The sequence below is a fragment of the Dermacentor variabilis genome, chromosome 6 (assembly GCF_050947875.1).
Source record: "Dermacentor variabilis isolate Ectoservices chromosome 6, ASM5094787v1, whole genome shotgun sequence".
NCBI lineage: Eukaryota > Metazoa > Arthropoda > Arachnida > Ixodida > Ixodidae > Dermacentor > Dermacentor variabilis.
Window position 1 is genome coordinate 111,281,320 of NC_134573.1, and position 13,872 is coordinate 111,295,191.

At 48.1% G+C, this 13,872-nt stretch overlaps 1 protein-coding gene and 1 long non-coding RNA gene across 3 annotated transcripts in view; one reads left to right on the forward strand and one right to left on the reverse strand.

Annotated features, from left to right (window-relative positions):
- The first annotated feature begins 317 nt into the window (after positions 1–317).
- LOC142585032 (uncharacterized) overlaps positions 318–13,872 on the forward strand; it is a 47,579-nt gene continuing 34,024 nt past the window's right edge. For both annotated transcript variants that reach the window (XR_012829006.1, XR_012829007.1), the window contains exons 1-3: positions 318–714; positions 3,864–3,932; positions 12,380–12,626. This is a non-coding gene — a long non-coding RNA (uncharacterized LOC142585032). The remainder of the gene's footprint in view (positions 715–3,863; positions 3,933–12,379; positions 12,627–13,872) is intronic.
- On the reverse strand, positions 9,739–12,445 carry LOC142585031 (sulfotransferase ssu-1-like). Its single transcript, XM_075695472.1, has 2 exons — positions 12,369–12,445; positions 9,739–10,876 (listed from the first exon to the last, which is right to left on the reverse strand). The coding sequence occupies exon 2, from the start codon at positions 10,770–10,772 to the stop codon at positions 9,822–9,824; it is 951 nt and encodes a 316-aa protein (XP_075551587.1). The 5' UTR covers positions 10,773–10,876; positions 12,369–12,445; the 3' UTR covers positions 9,739–9,821.

Genomic DNA, 13,872 nt, shown 5'->3' on the forward strand with positions numbered 1-13,872 from the left:
TGAGCTGACAGGCGTAGTGCAAACAATTCACGCTAACAATCGTGTCTCCTAAGTACGTATTACATGGCAACGCGAAGCGGAAAGAAGCTTAAATTTCAAACCAAACGGCTTTTGCCCTTCTGAATGGTATGGCCATTTTGAGCTGACAGGCGTAGTGCAAACAATTCACGCTAACAATCGTGTCTCCTAAGTACGTATTACATGGCAACGCGCAGCGGAAAAAAGCTTAAATTTCAAACCAAACGGCTTTTGCCCTTCTCGCGGCCGCTGTGCTCCTAGCCGGAGAGTCGACATCAATCGCACAAGTGTGCCTACGTCATGGAGGAAGCAAAATCTGAGGAGGGGCCCTGACGTCACTCTTTGTGAAGCTAAAGTGACGCCGGAAGTCAGCGTTACTCCGCCATCGTGTCGGGCCACATTCTCCTCTCTTGTTTACATTTCTCCTCTCTTGTTTATAGGCGCAACCACGCCGGGCTGCGCGCGGTAGTGATCTGACCAACGGTCCAATCGCGGTGTATTCCATCGCGATACGACCTACGGCAGGCCCATCTGCCGTTTATGAGAACAAACGCGTCCAGTGTGCTTGTCGTCGCTTCATCGGAATCGTTTTGCTCTATTGCACAGGTTTCGGGCGGCCAGGAACTGCCCGGCAGAGGAGAACGTAGGTACGCGTTGAAGTACGCAGACTGCGGCCTGAGGTATACTGTTCTCACGGTAAGTGAAGCTTCAATGATGTAAAGTCCTGCGGTGCCGAACAGTAAGCGCGTATGCATGCGGCTGACGCGTTGATCGGGCCTACGTACGTGCAGGCGTACGTTCTTCTTTTGAGCCTTGTTCATTCCTGCACCGCATCCGCCAACCTTCACTTCCCTGTGCCCCTCGAGCACACAGACAAGCTTGCTCTAGTAAAGAAGGTTCGCACCTTTATTATTCACAGCAGCCACTTCTTTCCCATTCATGGCTGTCTTACGTGCCACAGATGCAGCGGCCGCTGTCAAAAGCACGAACACTACACTGCTGTCACTGACGTGCAAGGTGTTTATCGTACATAATCTGAAGCACAGCGGTTTCAGTCTCTGATAACACGTTAGCATGAATCCACAGAAAGCGGGAAAAATATTCCCACGTCGTCCTTCGTCCGTAGCGTACGGCGTTGCATGCGCACTCGTTTCACGCTTTTAATTATTCCATTCCCGCCTGGCCACTACAACAGCTGAAAGAGCACAATCTAGATAACACAGCGGAACAAAACACGGAGACTAACGCAATCCAGCACACACGACGCCTTTGCCACCGTAATAAACCCACGGAACAACACATGTGAGCGCATAAAACCATAACAAAGCCGCCATTGTGGCCGGAGAACATGGCCGCTACAGCGAAAAAAAAAATGAGATAAAGCAAAAAAAAAAAAAAGAGAGAAAATACTCAAGCATAACCGCGAGTCGGCCTAGTTGGAACAGATTCATCTTAAAACTTTTTGTGCGCAAACAAACAGGGACGAAGAATAGGAGCAACACAAGCAACACAAGCGCTCGTCCTTGTGTTGCTCCTATTCTTCGTCCCTGTTTGCGCACAAAAAGTTTTAAGAAGAAAATACTCGTCACTTCTGCCACACTTTTCTCTCAGTGCACGGAGGGGTAGGGCCTCTCCTCCGTTTTTTCCTTTCTCCCTGGCCTACGTACGCGGCAGTGTTGTGACGTCACTCACAGTGACACGTGTTTTCGAGAATTATTCCAGGCAACATCAGTGATTTCTTTAATTTGTTGCTTCAGAAGTAGACGGCTAAGCGGATAGCGGCCATCTTAAGTCTCGTTCCAATTCCCACGACGACGTCAAAGTAGACAGCTCAAAAACGATGCAGGCTACGTTGCGGTCCAAACAAGATGGCGGCTGAGCAGGACGCTTGGAAACTCGACGGGAAGATCCTCTGCGCACAAGAAAACGTAGACATGCTTTCTTACGCCCTTAATGTAAGTAACATCATAGTTTTCATAGGTTCGCAGGCGCGAAGACGGCGAATTCTATTGGGCGAACAGGAGCAGAGCGCCGCGCACGGCGGAGTCGGGTGGCAGCGCAGTGAGAGCAGGAACGCTCGACCCGCCACTGGAACGCTGCGTACATCCGGAGAGCAGGTGGGAGGGGGATGTGCGAGGAGAAATGTACCATGTGACACAAGCGATCGACGTCCCAGCATTCACAGCGGGAGAGCGGTCAAAACACGTGTATTCGTGTTGTGATTGTCGGGTCTATGGTCGGGTGTTCGCCGGTTCGCGGCCACGTACAACATACATTTGTGCAACGCCCACGCAGCCCGCAACGTTTCCGGTTGCGAAGATTAGCTGAAATAACGGATTCTGAAGCTCAGCGCGTCCGGCTTTCTATTATTCAGGGCAAGTCGCCGTCTGCAAACGAAGGCAATGCGAGATTCATTTCACGGTTTTGTATTTGCGCACGCCACGCTTTCTAGCGCGAGGGGCAACGCGTTTAGTGATTGTGTGCACAGGTACCCTAGCTAATTTGCATAATGCGTGCGAGCGAAGCACCGTGGATCAGAGAAATATTTATCTGGACGTACATTTTCAGTTTCCACATTGTATCGGCTATCAGAACAAATTAATATGCGAGCTATTCCGAGACTAATGCTTAGTTCCGTTTGCAGGTTCACCTTCATTTGTAATTGTGGACCAAGTCAGACTTATCGTACCCTTGGTTTCTAATCCATGCTTAGAAACTGGCTACAGAACGATTACACGCTGTGCAACACGGAACATGACTTCGCACCAATAATTAAATTTATTATATACAGACAACAGCGCGAATGTGCGTTCTCCTCGTCAGGAATGTGTCGTAGAGATGTTTGTAAGCGCATGCGCGTTTGTTTTGCCTCCGGTCCTGTATCGCTAAACAATACACCGCATACTAAATGCTTCTTGCACAAGGCAGGAAAAAGTGACAGCGCTGTGTGCTCTTGTGAGGAGGTTGTAGAAGACACAGGAAGTATGCTGTTACACTGGAAAAATTATGCCTTTAACCCTAACATGCTTTTTGTGAATATTCATGCTCTGAATAGAAGACCAATATACCTAAACAAAATACTGGGTGTATGGCGATCAGAACACTTGAAACACAGAGCAGCATGAGCATTAGTGCAGTTTCTTGAAGAAGTTGGAATCTTTAAATGTTTGTTACATTAATATTGTTTAATGACGATGTATTTGTGGAAATGATCGATTTTAGTATGGATTTGCTTTGTGCATTCACTCATATAATCGTGTTCCTGTGGTTCTTCTGTCTGTTGTTGTGTACAATGAGTCCCTCACCAAGGGCTGCGTCATTTACGTCGACAAACACACTCGAAAATTTGCGAACTTCTCCGAAACTATTCTTTGTTGTATGTGGGGAACTTAAGGTCTGCCGTCTTTCATCAATTCTTTGTATGACATTCTTTAGCTAACTTATGAATTCGCAATAGAGGTATAGCTGCTGCCGTGTAACAGCCACCAGCATCTCCTGGCATACTTAGTAAAAGAATGCTAGGATGCTTGTATCGATGCAATTTAACTAGCTGCAATACGACCTGCACCGGCGTAGGTGCCTGTGACTTTAAGCCTCAAACACACGCCGATGTCATGTGTAAGTGCCGAAAAGCCCGTTCCTTAGGCTCCTTTCTTTTGCTCCTTTACCTGGTACAAAGCCAGCTATGAGCGACTGCAGTGAATTTTGTAAATAAAATTAGTTTTGCTGCGAAGGTGATGTAGTAAAACTCTTAGGTATCATTAAGCTGTACAATCGGTAGCTGCAGCTTTCGAAAAAAAAAGTTTAGCTACGAGAACACTAAGTAGTGTATATATTTGTTTCAGCGGCTGTTCTGTCCATTTATGCTACCCAAAAGCAAACAAGCCTGATGATGTCAGAGATCAGCATTTGAGGTGAGACAATGAAGCTTTGATGGTTGTTTTAAAGCAACTTTAGGCATCACGCACAAGAGAAATGTTACATGCCGCAAGTGTTTCTTAATTCCTGACGAACTGTGCAATATTTCATAAGGTCAATGCAATTTACTAAACTCCTTTCCTGCCCCTTGTACTATTATTCTACTGGTATCCAAACTTATGACATTGTAAGCATGAAGTAGCACAGTACTTACGGGCCTATTTTATGTTATTTGAGTGAACGAATACCTTTGCATCATGGGCGAAAATATATGCAGTTCTTCGTACCAGTTCGGCTACCAATGTGCAAATACCACTAAGTGATGGAGGGTGCATGGAGGCTGGATCTTCGTGCATTGAAGCTAGGCGTGGTAGTTATTATTACTGTTTTCTTAAGCGCTATATTTACTGTCCTTTAATCTTTATGGGGGGTACGGATGCAGTTCTGCATAAAAGTTCATCAGCGATTGCACCAGCACCAAGTCCTCAGGCCAGACCATCCGGCATCAGGAGAGGAGTGGTGGTGAGCACCTCAGCGTTTAGCGATTCTGTTCACTGTCCAAGGTGTATTTTCGTTCCAGCTGCTGAGTGGACCGAGGGACACACAAAGCTGCTGCTAGAGTGTTACTACAAGTGCTTCCCGCAGATTGGCCCGTTCAAGAAGATATGGAAGAGTGTAGGATGTGTGTCATCGCGCCAGGGCCAGATGCCGCGATATGTTAGTGGGAACGTTTTGCTTTATCTGTGTAGCTTTGTCAAAGCGTTTGTTTGGATAAGTCTGAGAGCTACTGCCTTCAGTGCTGAGCTTTCTGTGAGGAGGAGGATAAATCCTGCGGTTGAGCCGCTGGATCTCGAGGCGTTCGCTGTAATCGGATGGGACGATTGGTTTTGCCCCGCTCGGTTGGTTAGAGCTCGAGCTAAGACGCTCGCCCTTTCGTTTCCCATCCAGTCCCGCTTGGCCCGGCGTCCATGTGATTCGACTGGATTTTTCGAGCCTCGGGCCTAGGATCTTATCCGCCAGCAGCGGTGTTCGTCCGTTGGTAAACTTACGTCAGGCCTGTTGCGAGTCGGTAACGACTTGATATTCCCTTCCTTCCGTGTCTTGTTACTTTATTACTAGCGCGGCCTCTATGGTCTCAGCGATTATTGTATGAAACTCTATGGTCTCAGCCGCAGCTGGGATCTCTGCCCTGACGGAGGCCGCGAGGGTCAAGGAATTGCCTCTCCCATTCACTGCGGCTACCGCGAGGAGGCCCCCTTCGGCGTATGCCGCCACGCCCACGTACTTTACGAATGGGTCACCCTCAATCCTCGGCGATGTCTATCGACGTGAGCTTTGCGTCTACCTTCTTGGAGTTCATCACTCATGTGCTTCGAGATGGGGCTCGCCCTGGTCCAGCTTCTGACCTGCGCGGGAGTGATCGTTTCCTATCGAGGGCGCGAAGCTCCGTTTCCGCTCCGGTCCGGTGGAAGATGGCTCTGCCCGCCGCCGTGTTCCGTAGTATGGCTTTTTGCGAAGCCAGAAATGCGTCTGACAGCATGGCGAAGGAGTTGTGGATCCCGAGAGCCGCTAACTTCCCATTTGACGTAGTGATTGGGAGACTCATGGTCGTTTTGTACGCGCCTCTAATGATTGCAACGACTTGTCCTCGATCTCGTTTGTTTAGCGAGTGGTAGTGATAAGGCATGCTATACGTCACTCTGCTGATCACCAGGGCCTTGGCGAGATCCGCAAGATCTGATTCGTGGCGGACCTTAGGGTTTGGATGGTGTGGGAGGCTCTCAGGTTGCTCTGGATCCGAAAACCCAAAATCCTGGTCTTATTGCGCTCCGCGGGGGTCGTCTGGCCCCCTAAATAGAGGTCCACGGGGCAGGTGGATTTGTAGATCCCTTTTGCGTGCATACCGATCGCCTCTGACTTCTCGGGCGCGCAACGCATCCGCTCGGTGCCGCAAATCTCTCCACGGCCCTCGCGGTCTCCTGAAGGGCCGGCTCTTGTTGCGCGAGGGCGCCCTTGGTGGCCCAGAGCGTGATGTCTTCTGCGTACAGGGCGTAACCCAGGCCCGGAATCTACCGCAGCTCTTTGGTGAGCGCTAGCATAGCGATGTTGAAGAGAATCGGGGTGTATCGACCCCTTAATTGTGGCGTTCCTTTGTTCGGCACGTCGATCTTATCCGATCGAGTCAGGCCTATTGCGATGGTCACTGTCCGGCCAGTCAGGAACGCTTTGACGTAATTAAAGATGCGCTCCCAGCCGCTGATGTCGTTCAGTCCCTTGAGGATGGCCTCCTGAGAGATGTTATCGAAGGTCCCTTTCAGGTCGAGTGCGAGCAGGAGATGTTCTCCTCCCTTCGGGACATCCCTGAGGACTTCTTTCCTCAGGATTAGGAAAGCGTCTCGCACAGAGTCCTGGCCTGAAGCCCAGCGTGGTGTGCGGGAAAAGGTCGCAGTCCTCTGTGTAGTGTTGGAGGCGCGCTTCGATGACCCTCTCGTACAGCTTGCCGAGGCCCGAAGTCAGCGAGGTGGGGCGTCGATTGCAGGGCGTCGATCACGGGCTTATTGGGGGGCTTGAGAATGATTAAGATTTTCGCGCGTTTCCACTCATTCGGTACGTGGCTCTTGCTCCAGAGTTCCTCATTTAAGTAATCGGTCAAGACCAGGATGTGCTAAAAAAAAAATCATTGCGAGTTGAAAAAGTGGGAAATAAAATAGTTGTGGTTTGGCGCATCAGCGTCTCTGTTTACCCGCCGTTAACATGTCCCTTGTTACATCTTTAGGCAGCGCGTGTAGCCGTGAGGTTTCACCAAGTAGTCTCCGTCGCAGCAGTATAACAAGTGATAAATGCGACAATTATTAAGCACGCAGTTTCCATCATGTGCAGAGAGTATATATTGCTCAACTGACGCACACTATACGCAGAAACGCATTGAAAGTTACGTTTTCGCTGATCAAACTCAGAACGTAATATTGTTTCCAAAAAGATAGGAGACATCTGTGACCTTGCACAATCACAACCCAATTTCTGCTTCTTTCGAGCATTTGCAATAAGAATTTCAGATGCTTGTAACGAAAACATAATTTGAAACGTTGCAGAGCACACGACTAGCCCCCTTTATAACCTTGCTCTCATAAAACTCTTTCGAGCATTTGTTGCAATATCTTGCACAAGTTATTCACTCACACGCATTTAATTACATGAGAACATTGACCATGATGTTGCCCCCGTTTTCACTTAGTTCAGTCTTGCTGACACATCTAGCTCCCGTACAGGGCATAAAGTTATATTCTGCGCCGTTCGTCAAATACGCTTTTAATGTTCGGGATCGTTTCGATGCGCAATTTCTCGCTAACGCCGCAGCTAGTCCAGACACTTCGAACTTCGCCAACAAATTACACAAAGCGTGCGCCTAATTTTACCCAAATATAAACAAGGTGCCTTGTTTAGTTTAACAAAGACCGCAGACACGCCTACTAAAACTTTCGTTGACACAAGCAAAAAAAAGTAAGAAAAATGAGGCTTTAGTAATTCCTTCAAAGTTCCTAGTTAGAAGCGGGCGCTTCTAAGTTAATTAGACCGCAAGGCGGCTTCTTCCGCCTGCGTATCGCAACGGAAAGCCGCTCCACGCCTCAACGCCCGACGTTTCGGTCGCCGCAACCCTGCGTCCGTGCGTCGCCGTCCTTATCCGCAGATATATACTAGGAGAGGCTCCTTTGTCTTCGCGAACCTCCATAATCTCCATCAGTGTCGCTTTCCCATGTCATTCAGGCGTGTCATTTGTCTTCGACGTTCTGCGACCAAATAACATCAGTGAATAACATCAGCCTTGTGTGTTCTGATTTCGGGCATTTGGGATCCTGCGTCCACGAACCGCCACACCTGGACTGCCACCTGTCGGTCGTAAGTTCGAGGCACAATGAGATAAATCAGCCAGGCACAATGCAAAACTTTCTTTTTTTTGTTGCATTTTTCTCGCAAATGATTTTGGAATTGCAGTGGTGGACGGCGGCGGACAGCGGCAGACAAAAACGTGACGAGGGGAGTGACCCCAAAACAACTATCGCTGTGAAGAGAACGGAAGAAGTCTTGTTTCCTCAAGAGGTTTTCCATTGCGATAGATTACCGCGGGTGTTATCGAAATACTCCACAATAAATTAATCAATGGATTTCAACTTTTAAAATTTGTTATTCCTTTTGTTGCCTTGAGACCTCAATGTCGTTGTCGTATAGCACTGTATGGTTCCATGAGCAGATTTCTTTTCTCGTTAACCCATCCCCTGCTTTTTTCTGTTCGCATCTCTCTGTTTCTCTCTCCTAATTACGTATTCGATGTGTCGGCACAGTATGCAATACTACGCTTCTCTTTTTGCTAAATGCTTTTCAATGTGCTTATAATGCAATAACATGTTTTCTTGCAATTTATTTATTAGAAATATGCTTTAGATTAAAGAGTGTCTTGGGTTAGTTTCACTAATATCACACTGTACTTAACAGTGTGTCTTCTGTTTTTTATACCAAGTAGCTATGATTTCTTGCTGAGTTGTCGGTTTCGTTGCCAACACGCCTGCACGGGAGCCGAGCAGGATTGCAGATATTTTGCAAACAAATTAATTGCTTTCATGCGAGGAGTAACGGAAAGCAAAACGTGATGTGTGTGAAAGCCAGGCGACAACTTCGAAGTATTAAATGTATGACATTTTTTCATGATTTTAGTTCGATGACCAAGCGCTGTCCTCAGTGACATCATACAATCGGTGCTTGTAGAGTGCTTTTTGTCATACGTTGTAATGGTAAGTCCGTTGTTGTACCTTACTTGCAGCACCAGCCTAGGGCCACCATTTCTGTACGGCGTGCTTCGAGTTCTACTGAACGGGTAGCTAACCCCCTGGCTTCGACAAGTGTAATTCCCACTGAGTGCCTCTTGAACGTCTTTGTTGTTTTGCACAAGCTGGGACATGGTGTCAGGATGTCCCGTGCGCAGCACCGCATCCCGCATGTCGAAGATTCGAGAGAAAGATATGTGCAGTGAAACGCATGCTAATTTATCGAGGGCATTCCGATTTCAAGTTCAGAGAGGGCATTCAAGTGCTGAAGCGCCGTTTTAATGCTACCACAATCTCGTGCGCGCTCAAATATGCACCTCTCCGGATTCTCGATCATGCAATCGGAGAAGGGGGCAACACAGGATAGTACTCCTAGCAGTACGGAACGATTTCACCGTTACACGCAATGCCATTCCAGCTGATTCCGTCGATTATTACGCTGCAGCAACAGTGAAATGCGGGAAGCTTTGTGTTTTACCGTGATCGATATGCATGTACCACCTTCACGCACTTTCCGAAGTCTGTCTCGCTGTCTATCCCTGTGTCCGTCTGTCCGGAGCGGACGGAGTGACAGAGGAACAGACATAATTCTCGCTAATTACCCGTGCCCCACGTTAAAGCAGGAGCACCAGCATCGCAAGCTGCGAACGCCACGGGAATCAAGCGCTTGTATTGCGGAATTTAGTTCGTTCGTCTGCTTATGGCTTTTTAGGGAAGATCATTCATTACTAAGATTAATTTTGTTTAGCTCGCTCTAAGAAATTCCGCGATTTAATTTTTCATAATGATGCCAATACTGTAATTTAACCAGGAGATTATGGAAGTCTGATGACTCCAAATGTTTGCATTCAGGTTCACCATTCCTACACTCAACAAAGTGAATGAGAAGTTATCTCCAGGGCTATTTTCCACCTGTTACCTTCTAGTGATATTATTTTTGAATTGCTCGTACCATGCAAGACAACCTTCAGTGCTATTCCTGCATGCGAGTTTTGTGTGGACTTTATTTAACTGCGAGAAATCATCTGACGTCAGAAGTTCCGTCACCACCAGAAATCCTCGTTGTCACCTGTTATAAAAGACAGCGTTCGCCACGTCACGTCCCATCTGTTCCGTTCGGTCGACGACTCTCTTGGCATCATCGGCAGTGATAACATCTTTCCAGGCGCCAACTTTGCCACTGCGGACGCAGCGAACACTAGACATTGCGTCCAAGAAACCTGAGCACTGCACGGAGGCGTGGAACGACTTGACGCCTTCGGAGAACCTCGTGTCCGCTGCCAGATTCTCGAACGGGATGTACAGGAACTCTTCCATGTATTTATTGGTCTTGGACTTCATGTAAGACACGGTACTCTTCTCCTGGCACTTCTTGAACACGCTTTTGCTCTTGAAGAGCTTGTGTTCCACTCCAAGGAATGTCGAGAGACGTTTCACCGTCTCTTGAAAATTAGACTGCAGCTCCTCGTAGTTGAGCCAGAACACATTGGGATCGTCCCGGTGGTCGCACCAGGACCGCAAGTGGGCGAAGTATCCTCGATAGTCGACGGCGTCGCCACAGAAGAGGTCCAGGAAGTCGCCCAGCAGGCCGTCGCTGAACTCGTACGCAGGGTACGTTCGGAGTCGTCGAAACATGCCCGCACAGACATCGCGAGGGTCGCGCATGAGCACCACGTACTTCGCCCGCAGGGACTTCGGGATGTAGTCGTACGGAAGATGAGACGTGATGACCCGTGGACTGAGGGCGTCCTCGACGGCTTCCGCGCCTTCCAGCTCCAGTAAGGGAAAGGTCCGGAAGAGGCTGGCGGCTTCTTTGGGCGAGGAACCATCGTGAAGAAGAACGTACAGAATCTGCTGCATCCACAGCGTGCCACACTGGGGATAGGTCACGAGGAAGACGTCGCCGTCCCTTGGCTTGTACTGGAGGCCGGAGAGGACTGCGTACGGCGGGTAAAAGTTGGCCAGCCGGAGTCCGGATATGACTTCGTAGAATGGCAACACGCGTTCGTCCTCCATGGTCACCCAGGGATTTTTATATGACGATTTGTGCAAGGTGCAACTTGCTGCTTTAGCTGATTTCTCGTTGGCTACCAACGCCGGAGGACTTGAGTACCGGTTCCCTGTTGGCGAAGGAAGAGGCACTTGAAAAGTGACCACGTCTGGGCGTGAAACGAATTATTCTTTTGCGCGCCTCATGCTCATTTGCTAATGCAGGCGGATATTTCAATTTTGAATAAGTCTGAAAAGGAGTCGGAAAGAGCTGCTCGGTGGTGCAAACGATTTATGTTGTTTTTAGACGGGTAGTTTAACCCCACAAAAATCGTAGTAGCGTTTTTGATACGCTGGAGCGACGTTTCAGTAGCGAATAATTCAGAAAAGCAATTATTAATTCGATAAATAAGTATTACAATAGTTAATTGTAGCTCAAATAACACCTAATTGTCTTTGGTACGAATTTACAATCAGTCACAAAAAATTACGGACCACGGGATCTCAGAAAACGTGGAATTTTCGAGCAGCCGGTAACAGTAGTCAATAAAATCGAACATCACAATGTTGTTCACATATGCTGGCAGAGGCTGTGAATGCGATTACTAGGCTGTATTGTGAGGCAGCGCAGATATTCATCTTTTTCTCAGATCTCGTGTTCAGTAAAATTTTATGGTTGACTGTACTCTCCATGGCCAGAATGATATAAGAGTGAACAAATTTCCTTAGTCAAGAAAGGCCTTCGGGCTTTGTGGGCTTAAAGAACGACCATTCGACTCAAGAACTAAGCGCACGTCGCATTTATCGCAATATTCGAATTATTGTGAGGATAACTTTGCTTAGACGGAACGTTGGTTGTTTCGAACCTGGAAGGTGGGCCGCTACGTCTTTGAAAGAGTACTGTCCCACAGCTGTCACTGTTCGATCATAACCGGAAAGCTCGAACGTCGAAAGATTCCTGCTTGTTTCCTTTGTAAAACGAGGGTACTACTGAATCTCATTAAGCCTAGAGACAGAGAAATAGAGAGAGAGAGAGAGAGAGAGAGAGAGAGAGAGAGAGAGAGAGAGAGAGAGAAAGGGCAGAGAGGTTAACCAGAAGAGTGTTTCTGGTTTAATACCCATATTGAACAAAACACTCATGCGCCTAAAATGCAGCACTTCCCTTTTGGGACAGCTCGCAGACGAGCTTACTGATGCCTGGAGTGCCTTCTTTCATAACTTTTCCTTTACGGTTTACTTATTGAAATGCATTCATGAACTCATCACTGAGCATATGGAAACGCAAACATGAATAAAGGAACCTTGACGTAATGCTGGAGAACATGTAGAATATAAATAAACTGCTTGCCTATATTTTTGTACACATGCCACTATAAGCGTAGGTTAACGTCAGTTTCTCTCAAGCCCAGTCAACTGTGGGCGCGCGCCCGCTAGAGAAATGACGGGTATTACCGAAATTCCGACAGAAAGTCTACAAGCACCGCCAAGACATTGAGATGACGTTTTGAAACAACCTATAGCCTTTGGAAAGTCTTGTCTTCCCGTGTTATAGGAGCACTACCGAAAAAAAAAAACATCTATTTTACGGTCTGGTGAGACTGTTTCAGAATGCCTCCCACTTACCTTTCGTACAGGTATATCCAAATCAGGGTTCCTCTCGCTGAAGCACGCCGTCGACAACTGACACAGCCCGGCGAAGAAGATTCGCGGTCTTTGGTTCAGAACGACTTCGTAGCCAGCCGCTCGCAGCAGAGCAGTCCAGCAGACGCCGATGCGAGCCCTCCTTCAGAGCGCACTGTGCTGGCTTGTCAGGGAACTACGCACGGAGCGATGACCTATACACCTGGCCCTCCGGCTGAGGGGTGCACCACGCGACGGAAGGTGAGCGAAACAAGAAGGAACTCCGTGTTAGAGAAAGCGAGAGTTCATAATCAGACTGTGACCGAATATGGAGGAGGGAAGCGGGTGGGGGGGGGCAGGAAAGGAAAACAAAGCCCAGTGCGTCACGCAGCCAAGAAAGTATGCACGAGAGATGGACTTAAGTATACAAAATGGCAAGCGAACTGTTCGAGGAAATAGGCCTCAGTCGGCTGTAACGCGCCAGGACCGTTTTTGGAACCGGTGAAGCAAAGACGACGGAAGGAAAGAGAGAAAAAACGAAGTACTAAGAAGAAAAAGGAGCGTGCAAAGAACGCAATAATGTTTTTCTCTCCTTTCGCGTTCTCCTTTTTTCCTCGGTTGGCAGGCGCCACTGCAGCAGCCGGGTTCCGCATAGCTGTGCAGCCAGCGGGCGCCTAAATATTGCGTCGGCCTCTTGATGGCTTCCTTCCGCCGCGCGAAGTAAAACGCCAAGAAAACAACGCACTGGCGCGGCATCAAGCAGCGAAGCGTGGATTCCGTAAAGGCGCCGCCGCTCTCGTCGCCTTTTTCTAGTTCGAGAGGCGGGTCGATTCTCTGCGACTCGCGATGATCGCGCTGACGGCCCATGGGGGCTAACGATGCATTCTGAGGCCTGCAGCAGGAAGGGCTGCGCCCTCTTGGAGAACGAGGTCACCCCTCAGTGTCCGACATGTCACTTTCTAAAAGTCGATGTAATAAAAAGGCAGGCGTACTCATAAGAGGTAAACAGGCTGCAAGTATAGAGTTAGGCAGCGGGTATAGCAAATGACGCTCTATATTTGAGATTTGAAAGGTCAGAAGAAGGCTCCCCTCGGTGTCTTCATGTCTGAGTTGGCACTATTTGTTGTGCACTAAACTTAATCAAAATACGCACCAAACATTCCAACTTCAACTGTATTTATTTATTTGTTTACCTCAAAGGCTTCCAAAGGAGTATTGCGTGAGGGGAGGATACAGGGAAATGATACGATGTTAGCGGGTAAATATAAAATCATAAATATCTAAGAAAATGAAACAACGCAACAAAGTGACTTGAAGAAAACATACGCCTTGCTTGGGTACATCATTGCAAGATGTGACCACATTTTGACGTGCGATGACGTCCTAATAGATAAACAAATTTTATCCGGGATTTAGCATGTCAAGACTACGGTTCAATTATGAAGCTCGCCGTTACGGGAAGAAAGCGTCCGTGACGTAATGGTTACAGTAATCTGTGCTGCAGTAT